The sequence below is a fragment of the Asterias amurensis genome, chromosome 11 (assembly GCF_032118995.1).
Source record: "Asterias amurensis chromosome 11, ASM3211899v1".
Lineage (NCBI taxonomy): Eukaryota > Metazoa > Echinodermata > Asteroidea > Forcipulatida > Asteriidae > Asterias > Asterias amurensis.
In genome coordinates this window covers 6,425,717-6,440,405 of record NC_092658.1, presented here as the reverse complement: position 1 = coordinate 6,440,405, position 14,689 = coordinate 6,425,717, and the positions used below count along the sequence as shown (strand labels likewise).

The 14,689-nt window shown below is 36.6% G+C and overlaps 2 protein-coding genes across 2 annotated transcripts in view; one reads left to right on the top strand and one right to left on the bottom strand.

Annotated features, from left to right (window-relative positions):
* The window catches only part of LOC139943972 (dynein axonemal heavy chain 3-like), a 67,674-nt gene extending 62,057 nt beyond the window's left edge, over positions 1 to 5,617 (top strand). Inside the window, exons 65-69 of the mRNA XM_071940890.1 lie at positions 557 to 685; positions 2,147 to 2,412; positions 2,921 to 3,009; positions 3,603 to 3,724; positions 3,989 to 5,617. Coding sequence (XP_071796991.1) covers positions 557 to 685; positions 2,147 to 2,412; positions 2,921 to 3,009; positions 3,603 to 3,724; positions 3,989 to 4,285 — 903 coding nt within the window. The 3' untranslated portion in view covers positions 4,286 to 5,617. The remainder of the gene's footprint in view (positions 1 to 556; positions 686 to 2,146; positions 2,413 to 2,920; positions 3,010 to 3,602; positions 3,725 to 3,988) is intronic.
* Positions 5,499 to 14,689, bottom strand: part of LOC139943973 (beta-1,3-N-acetylglucosaminyltransferase radical fringe-like) — a 33,218-nt gene continuing 24,027 nt past the window's right edge. Inside the window, exon 10 of the mRNA XM_071940892.1 lies at positions 5,499 to 13,325. Within this exon, the coding sequence (XP_071796993.1) occupies positions 13,268 to 13,325 (58 nt within the window). The 3' untranslated portion in view covers positions 5,499 to 13,267. The remainder of the gene's footprint in view (positions 13,326 to 14,689) is intronic.

Below are 14,689 nucleotides of genomic sequence, written 5' to 3'. Positions count from 1 at the left end.
ATGCTAAAAATCTTTTTGAGTAATTACCAATAGTGTCCACTGCCTTTGAATAGTTAAGTTACCCCCTGCTAAAAAAAAGGGATTTGAACTGCCGGGCAATCTTGGTGGTGTAGTTGGTATGACACCGCTCTCTACAGAGTATACAGTGCTAACACACTTCAGTGTATATGAATAAAACCCAAATTAATATTCTTTATCCCTGATGCAAGTTTAACTAAATTCAGTGAATATTAAACTAAAGTGTTGATTTCATTTCGTATGGTCAGCAGAGTCATGGCTTTGGGTCCAGGGCTTTATTGTGATTAAGATCTATCTTCTGTTCAAAAATTAGCAGGAGGCCAGTTTCAAGACAGTATATGTGGAGTGCTTGTTTGGCTGGTAACCTTATCCTGGTGTATAAAATTGGATTGTGCTTAGCGACTTTCTTGCAGCTCTATGAAATTGGGTCAAAATGTTTAGACCCAGTCTACTCAGGACAGTTATTAAACACTCTACATTGTGTTCTTCAATTCCTGATCTAACATATTTTTATTTTATTGTTTTTTGTTTTGTGTAGTTGTTTGATGGCATTTTGTTGACGTTGCCACGGCAATCTGGAGGCGGAGGGAAGTCACCTCAAGAGATTATTGAAGATTTAGCTTCAGATATTTTGTCCAAACTACCAGCAGACTATAACCTGGAATTTGTAAGTATGATCAGAAAGCAAAAATTGTTGAAAAAGCTTACAAAATACTGCAGCTCGTTTGGTATGTTTTCTTGAGCAGGAATGCTACTTTTCAGCTGATCGGCTGATTTCCTCTATTTCTTTTCAAAACCCTGCCATACAAAACTGAAAAACACTGGACAGAAGTTGAGTGTGATCAGCCATTTTTTATTTTTTTTTACATTTAGAAAGTTGCATGTCTGCTTGAGGAACAAATTATTTACCCCATGACTGGGGCAACTTCACTGGCTACCGATATCGGATTTATTTTAAACTTGCTCTTTTTGATTCTAAAGGCTTGGACAAAACTTCTGTTGTAGATATATTTCCAACTTACTCTCATTAATACCCCCCCCCCTCCACGTTTTCTTCAGTCCACACTTGTTATCACTCACTTTAATGTTCCCCTGGCAATCCAAGTTCTGGGTGAGAAATGACCTTGTTTGAATCAAGCGAACTGTATTTAGAAGTGTGCTCAATATGACCTTTTGTCCAAACTGAGTTATGGATAAAAGTACTGGACTCATGGCTCTGGTGTTTCTCATCAGCAGAGTGTGCGCAAGTGGAACGCACCACAGGATGCAGTTTGCAAGGTGGTGCGGTGCGCGATGTTAGAATGTGTGTATTTGTGTGGGCAAACTTCAGTTCAAAAATTGCGCGCACGCAAATTCCAAGTTGGCTTGCGCGAATTTCAAAACGGGCCTTCTTCAAAGATTGCATCACAATTACAGTTGTTTGAAACGCCACGACTTCGACATACTTTCGGCGCGACCGATGTCGTGGATTTTATGTCACATCACCAAACACAAATAAGGCTCGTCAACGCTTCACCCTTTTCATAAACTTATAGGTAACACTTCACCCAATTATTAAAAAAGAACGTTACGGCTTCACTATAACAACAAATTATTGACCTCAGGCTGCGGCATCGAAACGGCGTCGATATTTTGCGACCTCTGAGGAAGGTCGTTCCACGCTTCAAATTGACGCCTGCATTAAGCAAGACAATTAAAACCATTGCTTCATCCTTCAGATAGGCTAAAAGCTGTTGTTCCTGTGTGTTGTGTAATGAATGTAAAAGAACCCTGTGCACTTATCGTTATTAGAGAAGGGGTTTGCCCCGGTGTTACTGGATTGATCGGCAGCATATTGCACCACAGCACCTTGTAAACTGTTGTTAACGTACATGTAGGTCCACATACCTTGCAGGAAAAAATGACTGAGGGCTTTGATGTGCCCCTAGGGGATGTTATAAAGTGCTATGTAAGAATCTACGGTCGTATTATTATTATTATTATTATTATTATTATTATTATTATTATTATTATTATCATTATTCACTTATGGGAAGAACTTGAAAGTTTTCCTGATAGCTTAAACTCAGCAAACCACTGCAAAAGATTTACTCATCGCTTTTTTTCCCCTATGATCTGTTCTTATCAGGTGATGGAAAAGTACCCAGTCATCTACTCCGAGTCCATGAACACCGTCCTGCGTCAAGAACTTATCCGCTTCAATCGTTTAACGACAGTCGTCCGATCATCTCTTCAGAATATCCAGAAAGCCATTAAGGGACTGGTGGTGATGTCAGCAGAGCTTGAAGATGTGTTTGATAGTATGTTGGTTGGCAAAGTACCAGCGATGTGGGCCGCTAAGTCGTATCCGTCCCTGAAGCCACTGGGAGGGTACATGCTTGATCTCTTAGCGAGGTGAGTTAAGAATTGGGTATTTTAGAGCAGGGCTTGAAATTTACATTGTCCGCCAGTCCGAGACCAGTAATTTTAGCATGGGGTAAGTAAACTCAAAAGTGGACAGGACTGGCGGTCTTGTGTTTTTATATTGAAAAAAAAAAACACCTCATTGTGTTATTACTTTATTATTAATTTTGTTGATGACCTCTCAGGAAAAAGGAATTGTATATTGCTCAGCCAAGTAATAGTAATAATAATAATATAATAATAAAGTATATTTGTATGTCTGTTAAGTTAAAAAAAAAAATTCAATGATCAAAATAATTTGTTTATGGTGTAACATTGAAGCTTTTGCTAAAGTCCGCCGTCATGATGTAAACTGCATTTTGTTTATTTTAAATATAGTTGGCGTGAAATTTGGGGGAGCAATTTGATAGGTTTTTTGTTTTTTCTGAAGTAATTTGATAGATAAAAAAACATTTGCGTACATTTTCATTAATGATATTTCGTTTGGGTTTTGTTCCAGACTGACTTTCTTCCAAGACTGGATAGATCATGGAGTGCCAAAAGCTTTCTGGTTGTCAGGTTTTTACTTCACACAGTCCTTCCTGACTGGTAAGCATCATTTCATAAGGGAATCAGGGTTTCAGAATAGTTTGTCAGTCCTGCATATCCTGGGCCCGATTTCACAAAGTGCTAAGATTGATATTAACTGAGATTCACACTTAATTTCTAAACAAAATATGATGTCACGATACAAACCATTTTGGTATACTAACAACTGAGTTTTGCGGCTTTCTGAAATCTAGCCCAGATTCCGTCAGCTGTACCATCTAATAATAAGACACAGTTATTATAATGGCCCGTCGTGTCATCCCAGCCGAGAGAGTCTTACTAGATACCTTTTTGTTTGTTGTGTTATCATGTAGCCTTCAAAGAAAGACTGTTAGTGTCGAAGCATCATGCCATTATCTTTGTCTTGCATACCATATCTTAATAACAATAATAACAAATTTTTTATACAACGCTTTCCACACCCAAAAGGGTATCTTAAACATTATTACCCCTAGTAACTGGGCCTTAAATCATTCCTAAAACCATCTCAGCTCCCTGAGGAGTATACTTGTAGTTGGTTATCAGTTTGAAACAGCAAATTGTATTTGTTTTCACCTCATTTTAAGATTTTCATTTGTGTGTGAATGCATCAGGTGTGAGTCAGAACTTTGCTCGTAAGTACACCATCCCTATTGATCATCTTGGCTTTGAGTTTGAGATCACGGACCATGAGGAGACGGTGGACAGCAAGGCTGAAGATGGAGCATACGTTTATGTAAGTTCATAAGTTCTCATTAGTAGTGGCTTCTTATATAGCGCGCATATCCTTCACTCAGTGACGCTCAGTGGCACTCTAACATACAGTATTTTTCTGCAATGTAGATGGGACCTTGTTTGAATTACGAGACCTAATCCTTTTAACCCACTAGACATCTTTGCTCATCCGATTCTTCGTTTATAGTCGCCCCCCTAGCACACAATTCTTTGTGGATTAGATTTAATCTGACTGCATGGGTTTCCTACTTCTCATTTTCTCCAGGGTTTATACCTCGAAGGCGCTCGTTGGGATCGTAAACTAAAGAAACTCAACGAGTCTCATCCCAAGATTCTATACGACACGATTCCAGTCACATGGCTCAAACCAGGACGCAAGGCGGACTTTAAGAAAGTGCCCACCTACACGAGCCCTGTCTATAAGACGAGTGCCAGACGAGGTACCCTGTCCACTACTGGACATTCCACTAACTTTGTCATGATGTTAGAGTTACTGTCCGACAAACCGCAAGCCTATTGGATCAATCGGGGTGTCGCTTCACTCTGTCAACTGGACGATTAAGTAGTCATGAAATCCATGTATTCAAGGATTACGCTTTTGTAAATATGAACTTCAATCTTGAGCAAGTTTGAGTGTGCACGATGGTGAACTAAAGGTTGACTACTTTGACTTGAACCCAGGCTGGTCGACTATTGGTTGACTCTGTGGTCGACCATTTAGAACCAGCCTCATGACCATGGTTTCTTCACTGGTCCCAATAGCCTGTTCCATGCTAACATGTTTAAAGCGCAGAGGGGAACCAGTGACACTATAGCTAAAAGGCGGAAGGTAATGGAGTGTCGAATAGCGTGATATAAACCGATGGTTGACTAGACTTCCACACGAGTCGTTCGAGTGAGTGTCGACTAAATATGTGCATTCGAACTTGCTCTTAGTTACCTCTTACTGTGTGGATTTCAGCATTATGTAAAACTTGGTATCATTCCGGAGATTTGCTAAGCCATGAGCTCAAAAAAAGTCAATCAGAATTCAATCTATGTTTTAACAAGGATTTTTTTTTCCAGTCGAAACCTGGAAGAAATATTTGTATATTTGGCTGTAATCAAAATACATAACATAGTTGACTGTAAAGGCATGGTATATTTTTGGTTCTTACTCTATAAGTTAATGACCATAAAACCTTACTTGGTAAAGAGCACTGGACAGCTGTTGATGTTATAAGATATTGCTGGGAACGACCCCCTTTGAAGTTAGTTATTCTTTTCACCCAAAAGTTTGAATCTGAGAAAGGCCTGAAGCCTTTCTGAGGCATCTGAAAGCACAAAATTCTATGCAACGAGGGTGCTTGTTTCTGTCATCATTTTCGTGCAACTTCGATGACCAGTTGAGCCCAAATTTTCACAGGGTTGATATTTTATGCATAAATGTCGGTACACACCAAGTGAGGATACTGGTCTTTGACAATTACCAAAAGTATTCCCTGCCTTTCAACTTTAACCTGCGACATGTTTGCCTACCTAGAACAACTGAAAATATTTTTGTTTTTTTCTAACAAAGGTTTTTTATTTTTAAGAATATGTTTTCCTTGATTGCTTTTATAAAGTTGTGGCTGAACTGAAAATGAGTGATTTTCTTTTGGGAGATTTACTTTTTTTCAAGTTGTGTGGAACTAGTTTGCTTTGATGTCACAAATTTAGTGATAGTTTCTGATGAAGCTTGCCATTTACTTTAAAAGAAAAAAACACCTTTTGGTTTGAAGTAGCATAAGTTCTAAAAAGCTTTAGCAAGTAAAACAACAAATCTGCAGTGTGTGAAATAGTAAGAAAGCATTATGTAAATAGATGTCTGTAAATAAACTGGATTTCAAATTCGATTATCCGTCCACCGTTTTTTTTAAATAAATACCACATGATTCCAGCCAAAAGATTTTCTTTCAATAATAACTATCAAAATGTATTTTTCTTACTGTTGAAATATTTATATATTTTACGATTTCCGCGTTACGAGTTTGTGTTTAATGTTAATTGATTATTGGAGAAAGATTTAAGATTATCTTAAAAAAAAACTAAAACCTTGATTCTTTAAGGCACCGTTCCTTGGTAAAGCCACCTCTGTGAACTGGAACTTTTTAACGTATTTTATTTTCGGATAAAGAGGGGGTTGAACAAAGAGAAACTGACAAGAGCGGGATGTGAACCAAGGACCTCCAGTAACTTGCCAACACTCTTCAAACTGAGCTATCTAGCCATATGTTGGCGGTCTCCCTACTTTGTCAATATCTTTGTTTGAGGTGCCTTAAAAAATTACATTTTCACAATATGCAAGAAAACTTTCTAGAAATGTGTAGGGTTCAAGTTTATGCTGTTAACACCACCTTTTTGTTTTTCTTTTGCGCTCAAGAACACAAGATTATCTAATGACTATTTATGCAATGAAGTTTGTGTTTGGTTACATTTCTTACTTCCATTTTACTACATTTCCTATTATTGTAAATAGAATGTTTGACAAGAGTAAACTAACCTGTATCGATACAAATGGAATGCGATTTATAGTTTGTTATTTATGTTGGCAGAATGTGTTTTTAAATTTAAAGACCTCTTAGGAAGGGTTTATCGCTATTTGATGGCGTCTTTTTTTCACAAAGCGCCCAATTGCACCTACAAGAACCTGAATATTAATAAACTTTGTTACTTTTTACCCCCATCCAATTTTTGCAACGAGTAGTGACCAAATTTAAAAAAAAAATTACCAGACAAATTACTTTCACTTGAAGTATTAATCTTTTTTTTATATAGAGCTTTTCCCCCCGAAGGGCGTCTTGAAGTGCTTCTGACATTGTTACAGGTCACTGGGCCTTAAATCATTCCTTGAACCATCTCAGCTCCCTGGGGAGTATACAGCCTGTGCTGCAAAATATGTAGCGCACTAAGCTAAATCAATCACAAGAACCATCTCTGCCCTCATTTACCCATTCATTTACCCCTGGGTGGAGAGAAGCAATTATAAAGTGTCTTGCTCAATGACACAAGTGTCACAACCAGGGGCCAATTTCAAAGAGCTGCTTAACACATTGCTTCTGACTGGTATTAAGCTGTTGTTTACTTAGCATAACAATTGAGTGGAGTCTTGGCCGGTAATCTGATTTTACTAAGCAAAGTTTTTTTTTGCTTTTAAAAGCAAAATTTTTTGCTTAAGCAGCTCTATGAAATTGGGCACAGCCTGGACTCGAACCCACACTCTGCTGAACAGAATCACCAGAGCTTGAGTTCAGTGCTCTTATCCGTTCGGGCACAACACTCCACTGGCATTAAACTGGGCTACTATAGAAACAAAGACAAAAAACACAGTGTATGGAATCACTTTATAGTCATTTTAATTAATTAATTACGTGTATTTTGATACAACCACCTGCGTAACATTATTTTTCACATGTAACTACCCAGGCGTGTATCACTGTTGTAATTCAAAATAATACAAAATATTCAATATAGGGTAGAAAAAAGAAGAGGCACTGGGTGTTAATCAAATATGACATCAAAAGTCCTCAACAGGAAAAGAGTACAAGGAATGTTAAACTTAGTACACTTTTATTATTACAAATTATAAAATACTTGTATGCAGATTTTACTAAATAGTTCCTACTCAAAATAGAGGGGGGGGGGGGACATAATCGAATTTAGAAAAGGTAAATATTCCAGATCCTCCACCTACATTAAAAGCCTCAAGTATAAAGATTAAAGATAAATAGTTCTGGAGTACATTATTTGAGTAATTTTGCAAATAATATAAAATGCAGGCTTTTAAAGGGCATGTGAATTGATACTATAATTTATCCCAATTTTAAGGGCATGTGGAACATGGAATGATGTAGCGCCTCAGTGCCCCACATGCCACAAGGACGCAGACCAACTGGTAATGTGGGACACAGAAGGGCGAGTGTTCCACGGGCGAGTGGGATAATGAATTTATCGCCAAGAAAACTTGGCATGCCTGACATGAAAGAATACCAGGAGTTTGAACAAGGTAATGATCACGTTAGTTGGATGCTACATGCATGTCGATCTCTTAACCCCTTTAAAGACCATTCAGAGTATACTATTCGAAATGTCAAGACCACACTGGTACTTTGTAGAGCCAACACTCTTACGAAAGAGATTTGACACATGTGTGCCGTAAGTTATCTATTTATAACTCAAGATTATTTTATTTCCACACTGTGCAAAGCTTCATTCAAACACCACTTTTCAACTTATTGTTGCCATGGATCGACCACAGAGAATCGAGGACTCAAGTATGCTTAAAGATAAATAATAATTATAGTTTTAAAGTCATCTAATTTTGTACTCCAAAAATTGTCATATGGTATACATGTTTTGTTAAAAAAAATAGTTACTGCTGGATAATACAAAAAGCGATATAAACGCATGTTTAATCAGTTGAGGGGACATACTCTTGGTATAAAATACAAAACATTGAAAACGGATTAATACAAAATCATACTTTGACCATCCTTTAGACTCTTTTTAAATTGTTGGTATAAAAAATCCAAAATCAGGGTGCAAGACTAGTTTGCCCATTGGGCTTTAAAATGTTTGGACTGAAAATGGCGTCCAGCAACCACGTAACCGAAGAAAATGTTTTCCGCTATGTCGCAACTCTCTCAATAAACAGCTCTGGTATCAATACGTCGGTCAGTAGATAGGTTAGTAAAAGTTCAGTTAAAATTAATTCCAAGATGAGATGAATGATAAAAAAAAAAAAAAAAAATATGTCCTTGACGAAAAATTACTGCAACTAGAGCATATCACTTGATTAATATAGGTTTTCTCATTCAAATTCGGCAAATGAGCAGTCAATTTAATTTTCATACGTTCGAATTACCGCTGTTTTGCCTCTCCAGTTGTTACTGCGTTTCAAATTCAGAATTCGGTCATTCAATTTTGTTTTGAGTCAAGTCAAATTCCTTTAGCACTTTGTTCAATTTTATTTTTTTATAGCATATCGTCATTCTTTTTCATGACACACACGCCTCAAGAAGCGTCTGCGAATTTGAATGCTGCTTTGATAAAATTGTTAAATTGAATGAATATTTTGTTAAATCGAATGACGCAACATTACATTTGACTAATCATAAAACGAAATCGAATGACCCTTTTCAGTAGCATTCGATTTCGCGCAAAATATAATAGCTTGGTGGTTAATTTGGCTGCTCATTTGCCGAAATTTACCGAGAAAACCTATACTGTGGAACAAACATCACTGCAGAGCAAAACCAAAGTTCTAAATTCATATAACCTATTTTACAAAAGTTAAACTGGAAGACTTTAAAGAAACTCTATCTGCGGAGTCTAGGAACAACACTTCAAACAATTATAAAAAATGAAAACAAAAATTGCAGTAATGTGAAATGGAAAAATAATCCCCAAGGAATGGTTTAAATTACTGCTAAGCAAAACGTGAAAATCTACAAATGGAATTTCAAATCAAAACTTTGTTTATAAAAAACCTTGGCATATACATTTTGTACATGTGTTATTCTGTTAAATCTGAGAGTATTATTGTTTATTAGAGTAAACACACTTTAAAATGTCCGTTTCTTTGGAAGAGCTGCTTCACATTTAAAGGCACTGGACACTTTTGGTAACTACTCAAAATAATTGCTAGCATAAAAACTTACTTGGTAACACACAAAAGTTGTTTAGAAGGAAGTAACTTCTCACATAAATAATAAAAGACTTCAGGCCTGAAGCCTTTTATTATGCATCTGAAAGCACACACAACTTTGCAACAAGGGTGTTTTTTCTTTCATTATTTTCTTGCAACTTTGATGACCAATTGAGCCCAAATTTTCAAAGATTTGTTATTTTATGCATGCATGTGTGGATACGCCAAGTGAAAACTGGTCTTTGACATTTACCAAATGTGTCCAGCGCCTTTAACCTTCAAAATACTTTTACTTCATTTATTTCCAACTTTTATACAAGGTGCGTTTCCACAACCTGTAGGTTGGATATATAACACAACCCTTCAGAGACCATACCTACCTGATTACCATCAGAGCCCAATACCATTGCTCTGACAACCGGAAGAAATGAAACCACGCTTACTGAAGCAGGGAATTGTACGCCTACTTCAAGCGTATTTCACAGGTTAGCAGGAAATGTGTTGCTTGTGCGAGTGCGTACTCCACATTACTAGGCTTGGCTTACACAGCTAGCGCAGAAATTCAGCACTTTTTTTTTTTTTTTGCAATGCTCAAGTTTACACATACACGTAACAATACAACATACAAGTACAAATTACAAACCAAGGAAAAACAAAGAGGGGAAAAAACAGACAATCCGGTAACCTGGCATCTTATTTAAAAAAGAAATTCAGCACTTGCACAGAAGTGGAGAATGGAATGCAGAATTCGGCGGTAAGCAAAGCTGTGAAATTGGGTCATGGTCTCCCAAGGGTTAAGTTTTGAGGTAAGGCACTCTACGTACGACCCGTTGAGCAAACCCAAATTTATTCTCACATCATCACACTTCATTTCTATCCACTGTATTATTCACACACTAAATGACTCTGTTAATAATAATTATTATTATATAAAAATATAATCCTTTTTTGTCATTTACAAGATGGTGCATTGCACATAGAACTTAATTGCCATCAAGCTAACTCCACACTGACCTGACTTCTAACTTTCGACCAACCGAAAGACTTATCCAGCAACCAATGAATTCAACCATAACTGTGATCATAAAGCTGCTTAGAATGGAAAACTTGCTCAGCAATAATCAGGCATGGAACTGCAACTTCACTAAAGAAGAGGAAATTACAAAATTCCAATGATTTTGTATAGTATTTTTCAATTTTGAATGGTAAAACTGAGATTAAAAAAAAAAGAAAAAATCAGCTGATACGAGGAAAAGTTGCATGCCTGAGTTTTAGGTAACCAGCATTTAATAATTATGTGCAACTCATGGACAACTGCAACATTTTGCTTAGCTCTATACACAATGTCAAACCAGGCGACTAAGAGGCAAGGCAACTAGGCAATAGCCAAGGGAAAAAAATGGAATTCCAATTTCAATTTTCAAATAGTTGCCTTTAGAAAATCAATGTTGAAGAATAAACTTCCCAGCATTCTCGTTTAACACTGGTCCGCTGGCCAAATACCAGTTAAAACTCTCTCCAAGTGGTCCAATGAAAAGCATCCCTATTTTAAATGAAGTATGGACTAGTGAAAAGGCTGGTTTGGGGTTGAATAAAGAAAATTGACTATTGACCCTGTTCACCTTACGTCATCGTCAGAATAATCTTGGATGCGCCATTTTGGTGGTCAATGTCAACGTGCGTTATTCAGTGAAGTGCGCATTTTAGGCGACGCGGCATATACACGTAAACCTATTGACCACAAGTACAAAAGCTGGCTGACTTGTGAAAGCGAGCCAACAGGCCTCGCTGGCCAGTCACTGGAAAAGTTCTGAGCGAAGCCCTGCTGTGCTGCCAAACTTCTCTTTCTGCCTAAAGAGTACTTTCCAGCTCCCATTCCCAAAAATTACCTCGTGTGACAAAGGAGAAACTGCGCCCACGTATTTTTTTATTTAATGATCGCAGAAACGGCTGAAAACAATCGTTGCTGGATTAGTCTTATCATCACACCCAATATCATCATCTCTCTACGATTCTTGTCGACCAATAAATAATGACCAAACTTCTCCACGTAACAAAAAATACATCACCGTCCCCTGAAAAATTCATCAAAATCTCCATAAGAAACGTCTTCAATAAATAGCTTGTACCTGTAACCATCAACTCCCATCCAACACTCATCCAACACCATCCAAATACAAAAATATTACTAGATTTACTCCCTAGGACCGTTTCCGAATTGGCGGCTAGGGCTACAGCTCTACCTTGGCAATCAAGTATTCCAGTATAGGACATTCTTAGCAACACCCTTAGCAACAGTCATAATGACTGTTGCTAAGGGTATTGCTACTGTCATAGCCGTAGCCGTAGGATATGGCTTTGAGAATTGAAAAAAGAAAACAAAATCAAAGAAAATCAAAAAGATGAAGTAAAAACTACTAACACTACATAACTAGGTCTAAATAAAGCGAAATCCATACAAAAAGTGCAAAAGAAAATCATATTCAAAACTAAAGCCTCCGTTTGTTTTTAAAGCATGTAACAGAGTTACTACAAAAACTTAATACCTATTATTTTAAATTAATTTTTTTCTTTTTAAATACTTATTGGAAGAACATTGACTTGTTGATATTACACCACTTTGCCTCAACTTGCTTATCTTCATTCCCATGGCAACATTTCACTAAAAATTACACTCATCCACAACTTTTGCATGGAAATATTGGGGGTTTTTTCTCGTTTTTCTTCTCTTTGTTAAAATGACGTACACTTTTTATTTTTTGTACATAGATTAATAGAAGCATCTTTAGAAATAAATTTTTAAATCAAATCTTTCAGTTTTATTTGAATACAAACTGGTTTTTTATAATAAAAAAAATCATTGTCATAAAAACAAACATGGAAGTGCTCTGCTCTGAGAGCTCGTAGTTTTAAAACATTCTTGATTACCAAATCAAGTTCATGTCAAGACCAGTGTCGTAGGTGGTAAGACAAGTCTTGGTGTCTACATCAGCCTTAATTGGTCTCAACCCCTCCTGGTCCCCGTGTTTTGATATAAGATTGCTGGGTAAGACCAAACACTGGTCAACTACAACACTGGTCAAGACAATAATGGAATAGTCAAGATTCACTCATAACAACTCCTGGTGATTTTTTTAAATTTATGTTGTTTACTGAAGATGGAAGACAGTTTGATGGAGGGCAACTTGGAAGTCTTTTCCAACTTTCACTTAAAACTGGAGAACGGAAGCACAAATAGAAGATCTTTTCTTGATTCTTCTGTTCTGGAAGCTCATAGAGACGTCTATTCCAACAACGCCCCGAAGAGATGCTAGCTTCATTCGTTACCAAGACATCACCTCCTTGGTTCTTTCCCAAACTTTGCCTTGATATTTTACCAATGCTCTACCTGGGTTCTTGCCAAGACTTTACCTTGGTTTTGCCAGACTTTGCACCAGACTTTGATTTGGTTTTTTATTAAGAATTTTCCTTTATTCTTTACCAAGACTTCACCGAGGCTCTTACCAAGACTTTGCTTAGCTTCTTAACCAAGACCATGCCTTGGTTCTTGCTGAGAATTTGCCTTGATTCCTAACCAAGAATCTGCTTTGGTTCTTGTCAAGACTTTGCTTAGCTTCTTAACCAAGATTTTGCCTTGGTTTTTACAGAGACTTTGTCTTGATTCTGGCTAAGACTTTGCCTTGTTTCCTTTCATAGGGAAACATTATCTGGAACAATTTTGTAGAATCGGTTGACCAGGAAGCATAAAAGAAGTTAATCACAACATTGCTTGATTAACTTAAGATGACAGAAAACGAGAGCACAAGTCTCCAAAGATTCATTTTACACATCAGCAGGAAGTTCAGCCACCTTCTGCAGTGGTACGCCACATACCAGAGGTCATACCTTCGGGCAGATGCTGGCGTTCGGATAAAACTTGCAATGTAATGATTTAAATCTGAAATGGAAAAATAAATGTAAAGTTAAAACACTGAGAGAGGATAATCTTGGGAATTTAAAATTATGTGCTTCCAAAATTCATTACTCTAACAATTCCCCTTTTCCTTTGACTAAAACATCCATCCTCCCCCCCCCCCCCCAAAAAAAAAAAATAGTAATAATAATAATAAAATAATAATAATAATAATAATAGTATTTTATTCTATATCTACTCAATAGGATTATGCAGCCCCGCTAAATTGTACAGGCAGTAAATTAATCTATGGCCTTGCTAAATTACGAGACTCAAGATAGTAAAATAGCCAAAAATTGTACATCCCCAACACCCATCTCCCCCCCCCCCCACACGCACGCCTCCCCCTAAACACAGATAACACAAATAGCTCAAGTCGCTTCAGAAAATTCAAATTCAAAGCCTAAAAACAGTTCTAGAAAATAATTACACTCAAATAAACACAATTATCAGCAGCTACACAATACACAATTAGGATGAAATCACAACCATAAAGGAATAGAACTGTATGATCAAAAGACATATTAATTGTGAATAATTCAAACAGATTCCTAGGAAATACAATTACGACAAAATAACGCAAAATATGTTTAAAGCCACTTCACATTAAAAAGCTAAAAACATGGGTAATATAAATCTTAGAATTACACAATGATAAACCAAACCAGTGTTGGCTCAGCGTTTATAAGGATTATAAAAATATATGATCAGAAAAAGGAAATATATATACAAAATATATAGTCAGGACATTAAATGTTGACTGAAAATACAGTCAGAAAAAAAACATATTTTGAAAATACAATCAGGAAAAGAAATATTAACTGAAATACAGTTACAAATGAAATATTGACTGAAATTACAGTCAGAAAAAAAGGAAACATATTTCGAAAATACAGTCAGGAAATGAAACATTGACTGAAAAACAGTTACAAATATTGACTGAAAATACAGTCAGAAAATTTAATATTTACTGAAATGAAATAACACAATATTAGACATATGATAAATGAATAAATTGTAAACAGAAACAGTGAGTCACAAAAAAAAGACTGAGTAGCATTGGAAATATATAACTCTTCAGGCACTGTTATAGTTAAGTGTGGAACACAAATGCTGAGGGAGACCAGTGCCATGAGCGAGATTTCAACCCAACATCCTTTTGTTTTGAAGGAAGTGCAATTAAAAGTATCAGAACAAAAGTACTGAAGAAGAAAATCTATGAGCGGGATTCAAACTCAAGTTGTTATAATTCAGCCACTAGACATTGAGTTGGGTTAAAGGCACTGGCCATGTTTGGTAAATTATTCAAAATATATATATTAGCACAATATAAACTTACTATGTATCAC